General features: G+C 38.1%; 1 protein-coding gene across 2 annotated transcripts in view; it reads right to left on the bottom strand.

Moving 5' to 3' along the window:
- UBR1 (ubiquitin protein ligase E3 component n-recognin 1) overlaps positions 1-20,437 on the bottom strand; it is a 63,807-nt gene extending 43,370 nt beyond the window's left edge. For both annotated transcript variants that reach the window (XM_034061871.1, XM_034061872.1), the window contains exons 1-4: positions 20,358-20,437; positions 7,989-8,245; positions 5,909-5,987; positions 4,257-4,367 (exon numbers count right to left, since the gene is read on the bottom strand). In XM_034061871.1, the coding sequence (XP_033917762.1) occupies positions 4,257-4,367; positions 5,909-5,987; positions 7,989-8,245; positions 20,358-20,360 (450 nt within the window). In that variant the 5' untranslated portion in view covers positions 20,361-20,437. The remainder of the gene's footprint in view (positions 1-4,256; positions 4,368-5,908; positions 5,988-7,988; positions 8,246-20,357) is intronic.
- Positions 20,438-22,199: the final 1,762 nt, after the last annotated feature.

Genomic DNA, 22,199 nt, shown 5'->3' on the forward strand with positions numbered 1-22,199 from the left:
AAAATCATATTGTGTCCGTATGACAGAACTGCTAAAAACATAGTGGGAAAGAAGTAAAAATGCCCAATTGCTTCCAAAGCTCTGAACAACTGTTCAATGACCTCATAAGCATTAGAAGAATAATCTGGATTCAAACATACAACCTAAAATGCCTGCCAATGAAATCACAGACCATAAATATCACTGTGTGTACATACATAATTTTGGGTAAGCTCTTGGTAGATCTTGGTATTGAGGAATGTAAATGTCTGGGATAATTACTATTTTCCCGACTGGCAAAGCTATCATCATCTTAAAGTTTGAAGCAAAATGAAAAAAAAAAAAAAAAAACCCACAGTGTTAAGAATAATCAAATTGAACTAAGTTGAAAATGTACTAATTTATTTTTCCAGTATTTCTTTATGGTTTGTTTTTTTAAGCATTAACATATAATAAGCAAATATGATAGAGATGGAGGAAAACAGCGCTGTGCACAGAGATATTCCAAACAAGAACCTCACAGTTAAGACATGCTGCTCTCCTTCAGTCTGTAGAAGAAATCAAAGGAAGCTAAATTAAAGGATTTATAAACTATTAAAAGCGGGAATTACTCATACAAGAAGTGAGAAGTTAAATGATGCAATGTGACCTCCAACACTATCCACATTAACAGAAGCCATAGTAAAATGACATTAAAATACACCTAATGTAAATTGCAAGGGTAAAAATAAAATTACCTAAGAACCATGCCCAAAAATGTGTAAGTATTTAAGCTTCAGGTAAAGCTTCAAAAAACAAAACTGTGGAAGAATGAACAAAGCAGTTCAGATATCAAAGTTCAAAAATAACTATATTCTTTATTTTTATTTTCTTTAAACAAATGTAGCAGTATTTTTACCTCATCTCAGACACAAATTCATAAAGTTATCTGTTTTTAAGGATACATTTGGGCAAAAAGGTTTTTATATTTCTGGCATAGTGAAGATATTAATTTGAATCTATTAAGGAATGGATGACTCCTAGAAGCCTGGAGCGCAGATCCTAAAACTAAAGGATTGCTTTTCTAAGCCCCATATTACATATATACCAACAAGTTTTGTAAATTGTAAGTCTCCTCATAGTAAAACCCTTTTGTTTTTTAAGTAAGGTTTACTTAGGATGTTTGTAAGGATCTTGTATTTTACTAATGCTTACCTGGTATTATCTCAGAAATGCTGAAAAATTGGGTGCTTATCTTTAATGTTGTAGTTTGAAACTCTACTAAGGACTCATTTTTAAAGAGAGGTTGTTCTGTAGAACACTTTAAACTTAATCTACCTTTTAAAAACAGCAGCCAGTTCCTAAGCAAATTTTACCATATTCTGCATAGCAAACACAGTGTAAACATATCCCTCTTCTTATTTGCTCCTACCTGTTCAGAGAAAGCTTATAAACACACTAGCATGATATAGCCTTTTCATTTAGAGTAATTAAAGGAATACTGGTCAGGATCATCCATAAAAGAATGCTTTTGTTTGACAAGCATGTGATAAACTCTTATGCTATCAGAAAAAGTGGTGGAAAAGAAATAGGCAAGATGTTTGTTCAAATTCACTTTGAATTTCCTTGAAACAGCACTATGTACTGAGAAAATTCTTACATTATGGATGTCCTTGATTCTCCAAACAGAGAATAAACTGTGAGGTAATCCAAACATCCATGAGCCTCTTCATCATGAAAAATCCCTGACAGACAAGACTTTTATTAAAAAGGAAGATGGTCAAGCAATGCAATTTGTTAAATAGTTACATATAGCATATATTAATGTACTGATGCATTTCATTATTCTAGTGGTTGTACTTCTGCTCTTTACTAGAGAGTCTACAGGAGCTGACTGCATAATAACTATATATACTGACAACAAAAAACTACTATAATAGTAACTCTTCTCCTTCAAATCCAAATAATTGTCTAATTATATGTTTTCTAACATTCATGACTCTCAGGTAACATTCACTGTAGGAGTATGTTCCAGTTTATGTGACAGCAGTTATAGCTTTGGACTTGCACAACTCCATGACAGAAGCAACGGTCAAACTAACTCACTGCAGACAAACCAAAGATTTTATCAGAGACTGGAAGAGAAATACTCGAAGCAGCATAGGAGGTTCCTTGTTTCCCTATCGTCACAGGTATGATTATAGTTCATAATAAAGTTTAAAAGAGATACTGTGTTAGCTGCTGTCATTATTGATACAGTCTATCCTTTAACCTTATCTCCGTTAGATACAAATGGCCTGAAGAATATTCTGAGCAGCTTATCCTCATCCAAACAGAAACAGAATACTGGGGACTCTGAATGCCTGCAGTTTCCTCTCAAACTTTGTTTAAATACAGATTTGAAAAAGCCCACAAGACTTGGACAGTAATTTAACAAGAGTGAAACAGTCTTTTGGTAACATTGATAAAGGTTTTGGTGTTTTTTCTGAATATTTGGGTTTTGCTTATTTTATTTTTTATGACACAGCTGTTCTAAAGGAAAGGGATATAAAAAGCAGAATCTGCTGTCACACGTGCAAATACCACATCTATGAGATCAAAATCTATACTTCGCAGTGAAACAGGTTCCCCAGTGGGAAATGAACATTTCATAAACCATTTTAAGGACTCTGGTCAGAGTTGTTGGAAGCAAAACCTACTGTTATTCTCAAAAGTAATGTGCTGAAGCAACTGCTCAAAGATCATGTACAGAGACCTAAACTTTAAAGCAGGGAGATCCATCTATTTTGTTTAGAATCTCTTTGGTAAAGTTCTTTATGTGCCTCATAGGTCCATGTTCATCCAGGTATCTGTGGAAGAACATTTAGTTCTCAACTGAGACAAACATTTTGTCTTAAGACCATTACTAAATTCTCTTAATGATATAAGGACATCTCATTGATCAGCTAGAAAACTGGTATCAAGTACCTTAAAGCATAAATTTTCCATAGTATCTAAATGTGGCTTTGAAGCTGGTAGACACAAGGGTTCTCTTACCTTCCTGCACATCCTGTATAAACAGTACCAGGAATCTAGCATTGCAAAGCATCCTATTTACCTTCAGAATGCAAGGACAAAAATGAATACTTCACGAAGAGGAACTGCACTAGTTTCTTATTCTTGAAACACCTCTACAACATGCTGAAAAAAAGTATTAAATACAAATGTAGTAATGGTGACAGAAGTAAAATAAACCATCTTGGGGTAGCTAACTTAGGGTATTCTAACATTGAAAAAACAATCTGCCTCTTTTGATTACAAGTTTTCATGAGTAATATGCAGGTATCAGCCACATTATATCAGATAGCTCAGTACTCAGAGATAAGAACAGCTCAGCATAATAGACTGTGCTGAAGTAGGTGAACATTACAGTGACAATCTCCAGCTGGTAATCAGATGTCCATTCTTGGAGCTTCAGCTATTTTTATCCCTGAAATCCATTAAGATTCATGTTTTTTTGAAGGATGAACAAGTGAAGGAAAGCTTTGTCTCATTTTTCTGTAAGACCAGTACTCTTTATTCCTTTTCCATTTGATTTTTCACCAGATCAAATAGAACACTGCTTTTGCAACAAACCTGAGTGGAATTATGGGCCTATTTGCAATGACAAATGCTAAGAGGCTTTCTGTCCTGATTATTTCAGGAAGTAGGACTCTTAAAAAAATAAATGTACCTGAAGCAACCAATCTGCCCACATTCTGAGAACTACATATAAATGGCATATTTCTCATTAGTATGCTGCTTTATGAGGTATAATAAGCATGAGACATCATAGCATTAGAGGGTAGTGTTTAGTTTTAAGCACAGGGACTTGTTTTAGTCATAAGAACAGATCACATACAAGAAGCAACTAACAAAAAAGTATTGTTCAATAACACGGTAATATGGAAATCAGAAAATATTATCAAAATCAATTATTATATCTAAACACTAACCACTGGAAAAATAATTACTTGTAAATAAGGACTGAGTAATACACATAGCAAAGAAAAAAGCAAGAGACTAATTTTAATTCCGAATCAAAGACAGAAATGCACCAGATAGGTAGATGGAATTGTTCTATTGGTTTGCCTTTTGTTTGGAGACAAAGATATTCAATTTATATTGAACACACACCTCAACCAAGGAAATCCTGATTTAACTCAATTGGATCTGCCACATGAATTATACAATATACATACTCTCCTATACAGGAATAAGCAGGTTTTTTAAAGAAGGCAGTATTAATAATATTTACTGTCTTTAAACAATATTCTTACTTCTTTTGCAGAACCCGATGGTCCAGGCTCATGTTTAGTACACAGCGGTCCAGCCTTCCATGCCTCTGTATCCCCACAGTCACAAAATCCACCTCCAGTGGAGCTATGCATCTGTAAGAAGCATGCACTGAAGTCACAAAATACTCACATAAGAAACAAGAGAAAAATATAAATGTACATTATTTAAGCCAAACACAAGTATAAATACCTACTTAAAAAATACAAGAGGCACTACAAAGTAAATGGTCTTTTTAGACAGAAAGACTTACGCAGAAAAGGGGAGACACAAACTTTTTAGCAGAAAAAAAGGAGGACATACAGTTGCCACTGCAAACAGGTACGTAAATCTAACCCAAAATTAACTAGAAAGTAGGTGAAATAGCCTATGACTTATAAGTGCTTAATGAACGGCAAACAATTTCTGCTAATAAGCAAAATTATAGCAAATGTACTTAATGCTTTTTTGAAAATAATCTAAACAAAGATGTGTATATTAAACATTTTAATGTTTACAGCACCTCCACTTCTAGCAAAAAAAAAATATATAATCAGCATCTAAATAACTTCTTGCCACTTAAACTTTGCATTACACTTCCAGAAAAGTACAAATTCTGATGCTTCATTGTGCCAAAAATAATTCCTTATCTTATTCAGAATTCCCGATCCTGAAAAAATTATAAAAACACTATGTGATCCAATAAAAAGACATTCAACATTGTTGTTTGATTGAAACGTTTTAAAATAACGTGATCTAATTAGACATGGTGTGAGCAAGTGGTTGGACAAGGTGACCTTTTTAGGTCCTTTCCAACCTAAATTTAACGAATCTCTAAAGAGTATAATCTGCATTCTTTACATTGCATCTTTAAAATGGAAATGCAGCAAACCTGCACTTCATATATTGTTTTCTATTTCTGCTTCCAAGCCTGTTGAAATTAAGAGTTCTCAAAGAAGAGGGCAAGCAAAAATGGGGTCTGGGAAGAAAACAGTACATGACACTTTAGGTAGCGTGTTAGTTAAGAACTATTTAAATTATCCTTTTTTAATTAAAGCATGGGAAGCTCCCAGAGACAACAGATTTAGCTTAAAGAGGATCAAAAACATATCGGAAAGAGATGATCTGTCCTAGAACAATCCCATCGATAAAACAAACAAAAAGAAATACCGCTTAACATTTATTTTAACTTCACCATAGTCCACACTAAACACAAAGTAGTTCATGCAAATCTAAATGGAGGAACAGAGTGGAAATGTAGAGACTGCATCACTGACGTAAATACTTAAGTTAAGGCCCTTGTATACACACACCCATTCTAAATTTCCAAATAGCACTGACTGGGACTCAGGACAGGACAGGACTGTTATTTTCAGTCACAGCTTTTTGCTCTGACATACACTTCTGTGATATTGCCAAAGAGAATAACAATGTATGTATTCATAAATGCTCCCTTACCCTTTGGTTCTTGAATTAGAAAGTTTCTTAAAAGAAGTTTACACAGTTAGAAACATGAAAGAAAAAAATAAGTAAGTAGTAAATCCCAGATTTTTTTAATGTAAAAATCGCTAACGGCTTATATGCAGTTTATTATTTAAAAAAAAAAAAATCTTTGCTAAAGCTACAAGTACAATTGCTTAATACAGTATTTTTCTACCTTGTACCGGTGGTTCTTGTGAATGCTGTTCTGGAAGCAGTCCATACAGAGTACACAAGTTGGATCAACTGCACAGTCTCTGCAACAAAAATGGTAACTGGAAAACGTTCTAAAACAAACACATGGAATTTCCATGCACAGAAGAAAATGCTGCTCTGAGATTAATAACAGAGTCAAACTATGAAAACATTTGGCTACTCCACATCACAGAAAAAAGATGAAAGCCAATCTTGCTACACTTGAACCATGTACTCCAACATATTATATTAGATTCTATTAGAAACACGTTTGATTTCCATTTCAAAACTTGTTGCTAACATATTCCTGCTTTTGCTAAGAATAAGCAGTTATTAAAAGCCATGATGACTTTGAAGTAATCTTTATCAGTTTCCCACAGTTGTAGCCAGTCTACTAATGAAACTTTTACTGCACTTCTGCAAAGCTATGTTTCTAACTTTAAAGAGTTAGAAGTTAAAATCAAAGGGGAATCCCTTTTCAAAATAAGTCAAAGAATATATATTTTGAAATCAGATATCAAGGGTTTTAGTCATGCACTCAAACAATACCTGAAAATTCAGAATTACATTCATGGGCAACCCAGCTCCATTTGTTTCTATGTTTATATATATGTTTACATATGCTTTTTTATGCTGCCCTTATTCCCTAAAACATGGTCACTCTTTTTTTCTTTAGAGGCTGTTTCATTCTATGCATAATGTGTTTAATGACAACCTAGCAAGCTTTTTGTTTTACAGCATTGTTCAACATCTAATTCAAACCTCCTTCACAATACATCTAAAATAGTATGGTATTTCTGATTACAGAATTACTTTCCTTTCAAACCTTTAGATAATAATAGTTACAATTTAATTTAGTACTTCTCTAATATTTATTTATTACCACACATCTACTACAAGGTGAGTTAAAAAGAAATAAAACCAGAAGTGTCTGCTACATTTGAAAGCACAATTCAAGACATTCAGATTTTAATATTTCAGAGCATCTATTTTAGCATTTCAGAAGCCTAAAGCAAATGTATATTTAGCTTCAGTTGCAGTAGTATCATATTTTGCATAAATAATAGCACAATTTTGCAAGACAGGAGCTCAGAAAAAATAGAGACCACCTCCAAGATACACAGCTTTGTCTTTTTGCCTGCTATCATATAAGTACTCAGCAAAGGTAGGAACAGAATTATTCCTGTTACAGCAGTACTAAACTGCCTTGACCACTCTTCTCCTTTGCACAATCCAATGCCACATTCACTATATATTTTCTAGCAAACACTTAAGAAGTTCTTCAAAGACCATTCTCATTTCATAAGCAACATTAACTTAATCTTAGAAAAAGCTGAAGAGTACGAAATTGATTAAAATGCCACAGTGCAATTCATGAACAAAGTTTACGAGAGCTTTTCTGGCCATAATATTCTTTTTTCCTTAATAATATTTTTCAAGTATTTCTGAATGAAATTTTCTAGGTTTTTAAATTATACTTAAAACTATAGTAAAATATGCCAGCACAGTTGCAAACTATACCTACCAGAAAGACCTCTGGCTTTTTAATATTTTTTCCTACTATTCATATTAATATAGTTGTATTAATTTAATTAATAAGATTAATTATATCAAACCAATGTGCTGCCATCTTTAACACATGTGAAAGAAGGCGAAAATATGACCATTCGTCACCCAGCTATTGCTTGAGCAAAGGACTGATGATGCTCAGAAGTTCTGGATCTTGTTTCAAGCTTTGAAAGGGTGCACAGATTTTTATGCCTGCTCTCCCTCAATTCGGGTACAGACCCCATACTCATACCTTATCCAATATTTTTAACCAATTTCAGTACCTTCAGTAAACTTTCCACTTTCTTCCCTATTTCTCTGTAAGAGCCTGCTTTTCATACACAATTTTCCTCACTCTAACAGGCTTGAAATGTGAAGCAAATGCCACTGTCAGTTAAGCAAAGATGTACCATAGCACAAGCAAGGACTAGTGTGCAGCACAACTGATTTTATTAAGCCACTTTGCTGCATTATCTCACATGGGAACATTCATTACAACATACCTTCATTCTTACCTGCAAGAGTATGTTGCCTCCCCTCCTTTGAACACCTTCCCACAGAGCTGGGAGGTTCCACTCTGTTGTAGTTTCTCCAAGAATATGTCTGGGTCTTCCCCAAACAAATAACATTCCAAGGGGTATAATATTGCTGCCTGAACCATTTCTTCTTGTTTCTCCAGCAAGGGGTCCATTTCAGCTGAGTAAATATTTGGCACATGTTTTGCCAAGCACTGTAAAAACGTAGCTTGGAAGTTGAATCTTTCATCGCACCACTGCAAGAAAAGTACACCAATGGAGAAATATAAATGAATAAACAAACATAACCAAAAAAAGATTAAGCACTTCCTCTGTGAACCCGAATTTCTTTACCACATCAGAAGTCAGTTCTGCAAGTCATAAAACCCAGAAAAACATGATTTCTCAAGAATTTCTCTGCTATTTTCTTTTCAATACCCACCACAGGAACTTCTGTTCCCTCGAAGTATTCTACTAAAACACTCTGAGGCAACAGTTATCATGTGCTCTGCTACTGCAGAGCAACCCATGCACTAATTAATTTTCAACTACATGCTTTGCCAACAGGCCAATACACAAGTCTTGATGTCTATTCAGCTGGTGACAAACAGCAACAGCAGCAGCAATAGATTCCCCTGTCTTAGCTGAGAAAGAAGTTTGGGATTCTATTCCTTAGCCTGCTAAGGCTAAAAGCTCAGTAACAATGATCTCTGAAACTGTCACCCTTCAGTAAAATTTTGTTGAAACTGGTCATCAGGGTTCAATAGTTACTGATAGAATAGAAGCTCAACTGATTATATAAGCTTAATGTCCTTGGGAAAGTACACTAAAATGAAATTTCATGTTTATAAAACAATTAATGAAAGTACTTGTGTTTCAACTTGAGGTTCTTACTTTTCTTAAATAAAGTCCCTGGTCTTACTTGCAACTACTCTAGTTCTCTGAACAGTTCTCTCCAATTGTTCTATTTCTGTCCTTCAAATCTGAATATTCTTTCTTTCACATTATTCCCATTATTTTGAAATATCTTTTGTTTTTTGTCATTGCAAATCAGAGAGAGAGGCTCCTAAATACAATGTCCTTTTATACACAACATTGATTTACGCCAAAAAAAAACATTTTTGCAGAAAAAGTATCTACTGATATTTTGGCCATCAATCTTCCTTAGCATTGCCCTTAGGTAGTCCATTACTTCGTTTATCATGGTGATCTATGAATTCAAAAATTACGGAAGAAAATTCATTATGTAAAAGAGAAGCCCTGAATAATGTGGTCAAACAAGAGAGCAAATTTGTCCTCAAATCATCCTAGATTATCCCCATTTTAGAACTACAGGTTGACCAGTCTAATCAGCTTTCTTGAATCACAAAGCATTCAGCCCATCCTTAAGCAACTGAAAATGAAGATTCATCCATGAAGTGAAGGGAACCACTTATTTAAAGTCCAAGTCTAACAAAAGTTCTAGATCAAGAACCATAATTTATTACTTGAGCAGTAAGTACCACTGTGATCACCATATTGGTCATAAAAACTTTACAGTACACATGCATGTAATACTCATGCATTCTGTATACATATACAAACATGCACTCAAATACACAGGCATATATTAATTTTCACATATTCACAGTGGTAAGGAACAAAAGGAAAACAAATCAGCAGACTGTTGTTTTAATTGAGTAATTAGAATTTTTAAACTACATAGCAACAGTTTTTTTAACAATTACACTTACCCAGGGCAGAAGGGCACCAAATTGTAAAAAGCACGTGAAAATTGAATCCAAATTTATCAAATACTTGCATAACAACACTTAAAGAAAAATATCACACTTAGCTGTGAGTTCTCAGAAAGATATCAAATGGTTAACTGGTAACTGAAAAGTGAATTCCTTGATTACATGCATCTATTTTCTTATAAATATAATTTAAGATGAGTGGAAGTAAATTATTCCTAGCACAAAATTAAACCCGTAATTCAATGATCTTTCTTAAACATGCTTCCTCCTGTAACTTGTTTTCAGTTTTTGTTTTAACTTTCCTATACTGCACTATACCTTTAGCAAGTTACCCTCCCATTTTGGTTGTGGTATTTGTTCAAAGAGGGCATGCGAGATGTGACCCCCCTCTCTTTTCAAAGCACAAGAGTGCCCCAGTCTGTAGCTCTTCTAACTTTTCAAGTCATGTTCCCAAGAGATGGTGCAAGTTTAGCTTCTGCATTGTTGGAACACAGCACACCATAGCTTCAAGAAATACAGGGCTAAGGTTTCCTGAAAATCTGCCAGAAGTGTAGAAGGGGTTCTCACACAGTCTAACTCACAAGCATTCCAAGCATTCCTGTGCAAAGCTTTTAATTCTATTTAAATGTTGTCCAGAGAAGGAAAGACAGGAAGCAGAGAACAAGAGGAAAAAAGAGAGAAAACTCTATGAAGCAGACTGGCTGCTTTCTTGTAAACACACTAGATTATATCCTCAATCCCTGCATTACCAAGAAAACATCCATTATATTCACAAGAGAAACAAGAATATTATTTTTCTTATTTCTAAAAGCTGCACCAGGCTAAACTTCAGACCTACCTTATACCCGCTGTGTCTCCTGGGAGAATTTATTCCTTGCTTCAAAATCTGTTTAAGATACTATATTCAATTGTATAAAATTACACACAAAACTATCAAAAATAAAAAAGCTGCCAAATAAAGCACACCTCTAAATTAAGACTGACTGTCCAATGATAGCTTGCTCCCCTTGTGCACACATACTGAAATTCAGGTTTGACTACTTGGACTAACACTTCTGAGTAGTCCCACCTTCCCTCTGCTCACTCTTTTACCTACTGTACACACCAGTCAAATGCTCAGTTGCTATAGATATAAAAAACCCATGAATTAACATATTGTTAGTTTTTTTAACTGAACATATACTGACCGGTTGATAAGCAGAAGGACAGGATAATTGCCATGTTTGTGGTGTTAATGAACCCATTAAACTGGTGTAAACACCTACTGGGGAGCAGCAGATGTCCAAGGTAGGAGCAGTTAAACAAACTGATAAGCAGAAGGCCAGGATGACTGCTATGTTTGTAATGTTAATTAAGCTGGTGCTTCAAAGACTGCCAGAAGTTATGAAGATTGTTGGGAGAAGTAAACGACCCTCAAAGACCATTACCACATTTCTGTATGCATGCAGGAAACTTTCTGGAAAATTAAGTAATTCATGTATAGCCTCATAAATATGTATGTGTGCCCAGTGACTATATAAGGATGGCCAGTGTAGCAATACGTGATACTCGTGAGGAGAAGCTATCCCCTGCCTCAAGGCCCACAATAAAGAACACCTGATTGTCAGCTTGAAACTTTGTTGGCGAGTTTGCTCCTGGAGTTTTCTCCAAATCATGGGGAAGAGGAAATAAAATACTGTACCATCATCACTGAAGTTCTAACCATCCTACTATTCTTCCCGTTTCTTCTACAAGTAAGACCTACAGAAAAGTCATTTTCCAAATTCGATTCCACTCAAGAACAGATTTGGAATAATGTATCAAAAGAGGCAGAGGTCATGAGACCATGCAACTAGGATGAAGACATTATCGTGCAACTAAAATACTATTAGACGACTCTTCGCAGCCTCCCAGCACTCACACTCTACTCACTGGGTCCCGCAGACTGTAACTAAGAGAGGAAGGCCCAAAGGATGCAGGCCTGAACACACTCCGATTGACACTATTTCAACTGGGAAATATTTTGAGGCTGCAAACTGAAAATTACTAACTATGGGAAAAAAAAATCACCTCCACATACATTTGGAGTAAATTAAGGTTTCATCTCAATTTTTAATTTTGAAATTTCTCAACTTTAAAATATTTCTATTAGCCATCTTAGCAAAGTTTTTTGATTTTTGTTTTATTATTTTCTCACTTTAAATAAAAGTTAACTGAATAAACAGCCATGCTATCTCATGGACCGTATGGGACGTAGGCAAGGCCCAGAAACACAAACCGCCAGAACAAGTTAGGACAGTTATCACAGCAGCTGCACACTACCACCTTTCCTTGTTGAAGGCTCAACAGCCACACCACATCAGTGGGCATTCACAGGTATTCAAAAGAGCAGGCAAAGCCGGCACTACTGAAGTGCGGGTCAGACATACATTGCCTCCTGGCTCTTTTTTATTCTTTGTATCTTCCGCAGCCCCATCTCTTTTCCTCCTTTAATCACCCATTCCCATCACATTCTCCTTTTTTAAGATGACAATAATTCTTGAACTGCATGAGAAAGGCAGATGAAGGGAACCAGGAGTTGCAAAGCTGTGTTGCTCATGCATAAGCAGTTTTGTCAAAAGAGCAGAAGCAGCCACCATTTTGTCCAAGACATTTGATTTGATCTGCGTAACAAAAGCACTGGTGTAATCTTTAATGGCTTTTCAGAAGAATATGGCTACAGAAGTACCTCACAATACCACCTGAGGAAGAATCATTAGGAGATAACCTCTTATCTTACATGAAAACCTGTTCTCCTCTCCTCTGTGGGATCAGACTACTAATATTTCTTCCCCTGTGTAAGCACACAGAGCTCTTTCCAACAGTCAAATGCAGCCAAACATGCAGGCTTCTCCTACATCTAAAAGGACAGTTTGTAGGCTTTTTCCAAACCCTTTAAATAAGCATCACGTCAGAAAAGGTCAGAGAATGAAGAGCTGTATTTGCCTACAAATAAACAGTGCTATAAAAAGAGCAAAATATCTGTCACTGAGATATCTAACTTTGTCATTCACAAAACACATTTGTGAATACTGCAAATAAAAGGAATGAGAGCTAAGGAAGTATATAAGGAAAAGAGAAAAAAGTTACTCACAATTCACTTTCCACCTATAGATCAAGCATCAAAAGATATTTCTCACCACTATGACAGAATTTATTATTGCACCAGGTTTATTATGTACATAAATTCAGTAGCCACTACTTCCTTTTTGATTTACATTCTAAGCACAGTCCTGCTTGAATTCTGAAGTCTTTTCACACTAAGTTTGCATTCAGCAATAGTATAAAAAACAGCTCTTCTTCAGCCACATTGATTGACACACTGATCTTTCAGTGTAAAATGACGGCATGAATTTCAAGACTATATTTTTAGATAAGAATATTAATGTAATTTGTGAGAAGGAATATTAATATTTATAAACATTAAATAACAAATTATGAAAGACTAGACACTGCCAGCAGAACAAACTAAAACCTACACCTAGTCCAATATTCCAGTTAAAAGGAGTAGTAAAAAAGCTTAGCTTGTGCATGACAAACCTGTCAAGCATGGGATGGCAACACCAGCTGCCTGTCAAAACAGCTGGGAGAAGGATTTTAAAAGTAAACACATAGAATGCTGGAGACATAATGATTTCAAGCAAGTGCCACTCCACATCAATACTAAATGCAAAATGTTGCTTTGCTTTAATTCACAGAACAGTGATTTCCAAGTAAAAAGATTAGCAGAAGAGATTCCAGACAACTTTTATTCTGATATCGTCTCTCCACTTGAGCAACCATAAAAGACACTGAAAAGAATAAACATGCAAAAATTCCTTGACTGCAGAATACTTAACATTTCTTTAGAAAGCAAATTCCAAAACATTCTTGAACTAAAATTTTTGTATAAGATTTTGCTTTCAATTTTTTAAATTCTCCTGCTGTTTGTTTTGGCTTAGAATTCAGTTTTCTAATGCACTGACAATAAAATTCAACTGCAGTACAGAATACCTAGGATTATTTTTAGTAAAAATAACCAACAGACAAGGCAATCTATTTCAACCTCAAAGATACAGTCCCCAAAGAGGACACTTCAAAAAGAAGCACTAGAAATTAATTATCATGTTTGTTCTTCCCTACCTTAAATCAAACTGGATTTTTTTAGGAGCATAAATTCTATTATCTCTAGAAGGCCATAGTTCAGGGAGTTAAAATGGAAATTTACTCTAGCTTATTGTCACATAAGCATTATACAATTGTTCATTGGGTGTTTCACATTCTCCAGCAAAGTATAACCAATGTTTTATTAGAGAATCTAAGCTCAAAAATATGACTGTTTATGAACATTATATTATTAAATATCTGTTTTCTGACACATCAGTCACATGTCTCCTTTATATAACATCGTTGGGAAGCAGCCATATACCAAACTTTGGTCTGCACTGGATATCAGTAATTACACTTAATGATGCAAGTTTGGTTTCCCAAGTTACTTTTTATTGGCAGAACAAGGGTAACCATTCAAGATAGCTTAACATTAACATTGTCCTAAAAAAACAACCCTGACCTTAAGACATGAACTGTTTGATCTCTACATTCATTTGAACTTTGTCCCCTAAGCCAAAGCAGGGTGTCAATTAATATTAAAGATGCTTTAATGATGCAGATGTTTGCCCATTGGGAATAAGACTCATAACAGCACAGACTACTAGAGCTTTGCAGTAGAATCTACTTTGATTCCAGTAGTCTCCAGTGACTAGCAGCTTAGCTGAAAGAGAGCTAACTAGCCACAACCAGAAGAACAAATGTAACCACCAGCACCCTCAAGTTCCTGTTTCAGCTGCTGGACAGCTAAAATTAATGTTGTCTTCTGGTAAACAATGCAGAGCCTGACTGTTCAACCCCTTAAAAACTGCAGGTCAGGTGTCAGTTTTAAATCACACTCATCTCCAAAACCGTAAGAGTGCAGCTTCAGCTCACAGGGTGTAAGTGCTTCAATGCAACCAGGTGCCCAAGAAGACATATGAAGTGAAATCATGAAAGTCTCTCTTTACCTCTATCATACTGCCTACCAACAGGAGACTATCCTAAATATGCCACAAAATTAGCAAGATACTAGTAAGAAGGTCCAACAAGCAAAACAAAGTAGCCAGAAATTCTAGCAGTAATTTCCAAGTCTGAGGCATGCAACCGAAACATGTCATGTTCCAAATATTTTGGCCAAACATGCATTAGGTAGATAGCAATGTGCAATTAACAAGTCAACACAAGGGAAACAGGAATTTACCATCACTTATTAAAAACATACAAAACACATATCCCTGGGAAAATAGAAAAATCATCCTAGTTGCAGAGTTACTTGTAGTATTCTGTGAGACTCTGAAATTTCATTTTTTTTAAGTTCTGACTATTTGATGGATCCTTTTGTTTCTAGAGAAGCAAAGGAAAGACTTTGATTCTTTCCTTGTTTGATCCTTAACTTCTATACCATATTCTCCAGCTCTCAAAGGAATAGAATATCTATCAAATCTCCTAGCATCAGACTGCATTTCAAAAATGGCAGCTACTGTAGATACTGATAAAGAAGTAATTTATTATTTTGGCATAGCTATATTTGGGGTAAAAAAAAACAACCCAAACAAAAAACCCCAAAGAAACAAACAAAACACTTAGGGTTTTGTGTTGTATTAAGTCCTGTGCACTCAAACTTGTATTACAACCATGCAATTTTCCAATTGTCATGCATTTTAAGATCCAGTGTATACACAGTCTAATTCTGCATTGAATGCATGTACTAAACTTGAGGTGATTCTATCTGTATTTAGCACTCACTTGGCATCTTCCAAATGCCTTCCCTTATACATCAAAACCAACCTATTTATCCCCAGCTTCTCTACTGCTCTTGGACCTAGAAGCCACTTAAAACAGCTGCATGCAATCAGGAACATACACTTGTTGATATGTTCTCCTGGAGGCACATACCTCTAACAGCACTGTAACAGTATTACCATATATTGTATATATATTTATATTTACTGTATAAAATAGTAAAATATAAATAGGATATATATATATAAAAATATAAAATAGCCTATAAAGTAAATGCAAAAGGTTTCACCTCAAAATGAGGAAAAACTTCTTTCCATTGAGGGTGGCAGAACACTGGAACAGGCTGCCCAGGGAGGTTGGAGTCTCCCTCTCCGGAGACATTCAGAACCCACCCGGACACACTGTTCCTGTGTAACCTTCTTTAGGTGGCCCTACCTTGTCAGAGAGGTTAAATAAGATGATCTCCAGAAGTCCCCTTCCAACCCTAAAAATTCTGTGATTACAGCCAAATTACAGCAACCACCAGTTGTGTACTTTATGCAGAGGAGAAAAGATGACAGATACCTTCACAATCACAGTTTACTTCTGCATTAACAAAAGCCACAAAAATTACCAAGAAATATGAGTAAACATGAAAGCAGACAAGGAAGGAAAAGCCACAGCATTGCTCAACACCGTAATAAAATAAAAGCACTCAGCAGAGTGCTAAATACACAGAGATGCAAGCAGGATCTTGGTGATGCTCCAGTTACCTGTTGCAACTTTATGCACTCCACTTCTTGAACACTGATACAAGTGTCCACTATACACTGTTCTGCTAAGACACTGCACTGTTCTAAAAACAGGTTTGGCTATGTGCAATTGAGGGCTTATTCACACAAAAGGATACGGTTGTCTACCTGAAGATGAGATTTTGAACTAATTTAGTTTAACGTAAACTGTTGTAAAATTATAAGGACATACCATCTGGTCTAAGCAGGTTAATTCGGTTTAGTGGAAGAAGTCACTGCAACTCCAAAATAAAATGTCTGACACAGATTTCATTAATCTCAAGAAATAATCATAGAATCATTGAATCATAGAATAGTTAGGGTTGGAAAGGACCTTAAGATCCTCTAGTTCCAAGCCCCCTGCCATGGGCAGGGACACCTCACACTAAACCATGGCACCCAAGGCTCTCTCCAACCTGGCCTTGAACACTGCCAGGGATGTCTGTATTCACAACCTCCCTGAGCAACCCATTCCAGTACCTCACCACCCTTACAGTAAAGAATTTCTTCCTTATATCCAATCTAAACTTCCCCTGTTTAAGTTTGAACCTGTTACCCCTTGTCCTATCACTACAGTTCCTAATCCTCTCCAGCATCCCTGTAGGCCCCCTTCAGATACTGGAAGGCTGCTATGAGGTCTCTGCACAGCCTTCTCCAGGCTGAACAGCCCCAACTTTCTCAGCCTGTCTTCATACAGGAGGTGCTTCCCCTGATCATCCTCATGGCCTCCTCTGGACTTGTTCTAACAGTTTGATGTCCTTTTTATGTTGAGGACACCAGAACTGCACACAATACTCCAAGTGAGGTCTCATGAGAGCAGAGTAGAGGCACAGGATCACCTCCTTTGACCTGCTGGTCACATTTCTTTTGATGCAGCCCAGAATACAGTTGGTTTTCTGAACTGCAAGCGCACACTGCCGGCTCATGTTCATTTTCTCATGGACCAACATATCGTAACCTGCATATGAATATTAGTACCCCTCCACATTACTACTTGATTACAACACAGTCGCAGAACAAAGCATATGCATTTTCTCAACTATATAATAGCACTGAATGACACAAAACAAGATCTGAAATATTTCAGAATGCACAAGCACCTCCATCATGTTTTGCTTTCTAAGATTAAAATTCAAGGTCAAGTTATTTTCCTGACTTTAAAGGATATACTCTAATAATAAAGCTTTGCTTTTCTTGTATACCACTACCCACACACATCCACACTTTTCTATAGGGGTATTGACTGATGACAAAAGATGGGACTTCAGGGAAAAAAGACCCTTTCCTCCAAAAACATTACCAAGGAGGTATACAAAAATTTGAAGACTTAGCATAAATTAAAATGTTTGAAATATTTTAATATCTAAGCCCTGCTAATATATTCCAGAAAAGAAAGTAAACTTAAGTTGGGTACTCAGAGTTTATTACTAGGTCAGTCACAGTGTAGCCCAAATTCAGCCCTCTCTCTTTCACGGCAGCTGAGCTGAGGAAGCAATACAGCCACTACAGAGAAGCAGAGGGCAGAGACAGAACCTGACTTCCAACTAATGCAGTGAAATGCCAACTCAGGGACCTCTAAGTACGGCATCCAAACTGAAGAGTTGGAGTTAACTGCACAAAAGAAACTACCGAGTTACGCTGCGTGCAGAAGAGTTTATTACCAGAGTCACCACCATCCATCCCAGAATCAGGCTGACAGACCTGATAATAAAACAGATTTGACAAGTTCAGTAAGGCTGGAGCTCACTCCATTCAGCCACTTGTTTCTGCTCCACAGTCCCTCAACTTCTTTATTCTAGCACCACAGTGAGAGGACATGCAGCCAGCTGCATACAGTGAAAACACAAGTCAGTCAGGATACATAACTTTCACCTAGCTAGTACAGAGGTAAATTAGGTATACTGCTTCCAGATTACAGCTGTGTCTTTCATTGGTATAGCCAGGTTCACAATCTAACTTGCTTTCATGAATACTGTCAGACCCAGCCTAAATCCATATCCTCACCTCCCTTTCTCCCTTAATATAATACCCTCACCCCATATTCCCTGCCTAAATTCCTGCAGTTTGCTTGGATATATGACAGACAACACAACCTGGCCACCCACCTCTCTTGGAGTAATGGTAAATCTGGCACAGAGATTTGTCTAAAACAACATGAAAATTAAAGACAACTTAGTGGACCAGCATCAACTGGAAGTAGCTCAGGATGTCTTCAATATCTGTGTTTTTCACACCATCACTATTATCAGTTCTATGCATTTCCTGGGCTAACTCAGGCTCTTATGTCCTCGAATAATGAGAGGCTGATTGCATTGCTTTGCTGCCGATTGCAAATATCAGCTCAGACTTTCAAGCTTAAGAAGTTGCCTGAGTCAGATTGTAATTTTTGACAGCATAATACAATTACATTACATTTTTACTAGTTTAAAAATCAAACTGTTTCTAATACAGGAAAAAAAAACCTTCCACTCACAGGCCTGTAATAGTCATAGAAACATACTTCACTTTAGAAACAGAATCATAGAACAGTTAGAGTTGGAAAAGACCTTAAGATCATCAAGTTCCAACCCCTCTGCCATGGGCAGGGACACCTCATACTAAACCATGTCACTCAACCTGGCCCTGAACACTGCCAGGAATGGAACATTTACCACTTCTCCGGGCAGCCTGTTCCAGTGCCTCACAGTAAAGAATTTATTCCTTATATCTAACTTGAGCTTCCCCTGTTTAAGTCTGAACCCATTACTCCTTGTCCTATCACTACAAGGGTCTGCAGTTTCAGGCTGCGTCCTTACCACGTGCAGATACCCCTACAATTCTGCGAGAGGAGGTACAACAAATAACTGTTGTTGGCTTAGCACTGCTGCCTGCAAGATAAATTCCAAGAGTAAACTTCTTCCTATTTACATTTTCCCAATTTTATTGTTTGTAGCATCCTGTAAAACTTAAATACGCTACAGGCTTGCCAGTGCCCAATTTTAAAGAGTTTCAAACCCACACTATATATTCAGTATATTACAGAAAAAGGTAACATAAAATGTTACATGATCAAGTTTATGACACATTTTCAGGCTCCCTCTCTTAAGTTAACAACCTTTGGGGTCGAACTCTAGAGAAAGTGTTGTCAACTTAGTAACCACAAGGTTAAGAAGAAAAGCACAGAAGGCCCTTACCTACTACTGCTAACCATACAGATTAAACACTGCTGTGTTCTGAATAGGGAATATTAAATACGTAAGTGCTTAAAGTAATTCACAGAAGAAAGAGGATAATTCTATTAAGCAAATAAACAACTGTCTCCATCTACATCCTTTCTAAACTCCACTATTTGTTGCTTTCATTCACACTCTGAGGAACAATAATCTGTTACTAAGCCTTTTTTGTTCCACAGTAGCTACCTTTAAGAAAGCTAAAGTCACAAGGAGAATAAAGACACATGTATATGCTACAACGTTCTAAGGACACAGGATAGTCTCTGAGGATTTCTAAAGTTTAGCTTGTTTAATTACAGAAAGGTCGAATGAAGACACGGGTCAGGGCCCCGGCAGAAGATGCTGCGGAGAGCTGGCAACAAACCGCTTCCCTCAGGGCCACCTGACAGGAACTCGCCGGGGCTGGGACAGGGCTGGCTCCAAGGAGTAGAGGCAGCCGCTGCTGGGGCTATGGCCAATCCAAGCCCCCGGGACCGGGCCTGTGCCGTGCTCCCAAGGGGCCCGGACCGGGGTCTGCCCACAGCGCAGGGGGACTGCGGACCCCCGCCCCAGGCCCACCGCCCTCGGCCGTTAAGTGGTTATGCCTCAGCAGGTGCCGCCGCCGCTGCCACCCGCCAGCAACTGCGGGCCCACAACAGCGCGTTCCGCCCCTCCGCGGCACAGCACTTCGGCCCCGACACGGAGGACGAGACTCCCTCGAGGGGGGTGCACCCGTTCCCTACGTGAAGGAAAGACTCAGCCGAGCGGCAGGGTCGCGGCACAGACAGGGCTCAGGCTGCTCCGAAGGGCAGTAGGGAGAACCGCGCCGGGCTGCAAGCTCACCATGGCTCGCTCCTGGGGCTGCAAGGAGAAGCAGCCACCCGCTGCTCCCGCCGCGTCGCGGCCTCCGGGGCCTCCGTGGTCTCCGTCCGCCATTTTGAAAGTGAGGGACGCGGCCGGCGACGCCGTCACCGCCCGGAAGAAGCTGCCGCCGTCACCCGGCCGCTGCCGTGCGTCCGCAGCCCGCCCATCGCAGCCATTGGCGCCGCACGGCGCGCATGCTCCGTGGCGCTGAGGAGTTACGGGCTGAGACGTAACCGGGGCTGAGGGGAGCGGAGTCGCCTTGACTCGGTTTGGCTTGGTGGGGAGGCCTGGACCCGTACGGCAGCGCCTTCTGGTACCATCAGGAGGCCGAAGCAAAGCGCTTTCACCGGATCTGGCAGGACGGCCGACCCCAGAAAATTGTGTTAATCCTGCCTGCAGAGTTACACAGACAGAGTTCCTCTGTGGGCACTTAACACAGTGTGGGTGTTTGCTTATGGGCCTGCATGTATAGTAAGATAATAGCTGAAGTAATTTTCATATACACTGATGCATATTCATCCTACTTCAGCAGACATGGCACATCTGCCATTTGGGCTAAGCAAAGGCAAAATGTTAGGAACTCCATACAAACATAGACGGCACCAGTAGCTTTAGACACAAGCCTGTCTCCAAGGTCAAAAGCGTTTCCTCCAAAGCTCCTTGCTACAGCTTATTGTAACTGTTCTGGGTACTCTGGCAGAAGATGAGGGTGCTTAGGAGCTTGGTTGATGTGTGACCTAAGAGCCTAAGAGCTATTGGAAATCTTAGGGATTGTTGTAAAAGAGTTCAGTTGTGCAATTCACTGTGTTTGTGTCTTTCTAGGGCTGGGGAAACAGGGAAGTGGCCATAGCTTTGGGCCTTGCAGGCATACATAATAACCACCTACCACGTGTCTAGTATGGCTGATTTTAGGAGACTGCCTTCTTCCATTGCAGTCTTACTACTTCAGGCCTCAGATACTTTTCCTTGTTCCTCAGTTATCAGTATGGATGGCATAAAGTTTGCAGGTGACCTTTTCAGGTATATTCAATAGATTTTTCTCATTGTACGTGGTCACAGGTACACTTGAAGTTCTTACGTCTTCAGATCATCCCACTGTAGCTCTTCTGTAGTAGCTACCACTGATCGTTTTAATAAGTCCCTGCAGACTTACCTCATTGAAATCTATCACTTAAAATCACTAAAACAGATTTAGGCACAAGATGTAAGAAAGGACAAAGTCGATTTTGCCATTAAGCCACTTAACAATCGCTTCAAAGCTTCACTGAGTTTTGTCTATGCACATTGCAGATCTGTGCTCTGTCCTTTCTGGTATCACGGCTGACCACTAACCACTAGTGTTTGCACAACAGCCGAGTCTAGACTGTGATTACTGGAGTCCTCCTCATACACTGGCATCAACAGTAATATAATATAATCCAGCTTCTGATGCAGTTGAGCAAGAGAAGCAAAGCTGTTATTCAAAGAGAGCAACAAACACACCCAAGCAGGGGAGGGATGCCTGCAGTCCCCTCACTGTGACACAAGCATCTTTCGAGTGTGGCCATATCTTTTAGCTGAGCAGCCAGTACAGGTTTGCTTTACTGTGGGATGTTTAGAAGTAAACCAGCTGCTTTAGCTGAACAATTGCATAGACTTATTAAACAAAATACTACCAAAAAAAATAAAGATTTGGAACTCACATAAGCTGGAAGATGGCCAAATTAAGTGGCAGCAAACCTCTGACAAAACAAGTTGGCAGCACTACCCAGGCCGAAATGGCACAAAACATCAAGATCTCCATGGTTACTAAAGTAATATAGGGAAAATAAGAAGAACAAA

This window comes from Melopsittacus undulatus, chromosome 4 (assembly GCF_012275295.1).
Source record: "Melopsittacus undulatus isolate bMelUnd1 chromosome 4, bMelUnd1.mat.Z, whole genome shotgun sequence".
Lineage (NCBI taxonomy): Eukaryota > Metazoa > Chordata > Aves > Psittaciformes > Psittaculidae > Melopsittacus > Melopsittacus undulatus.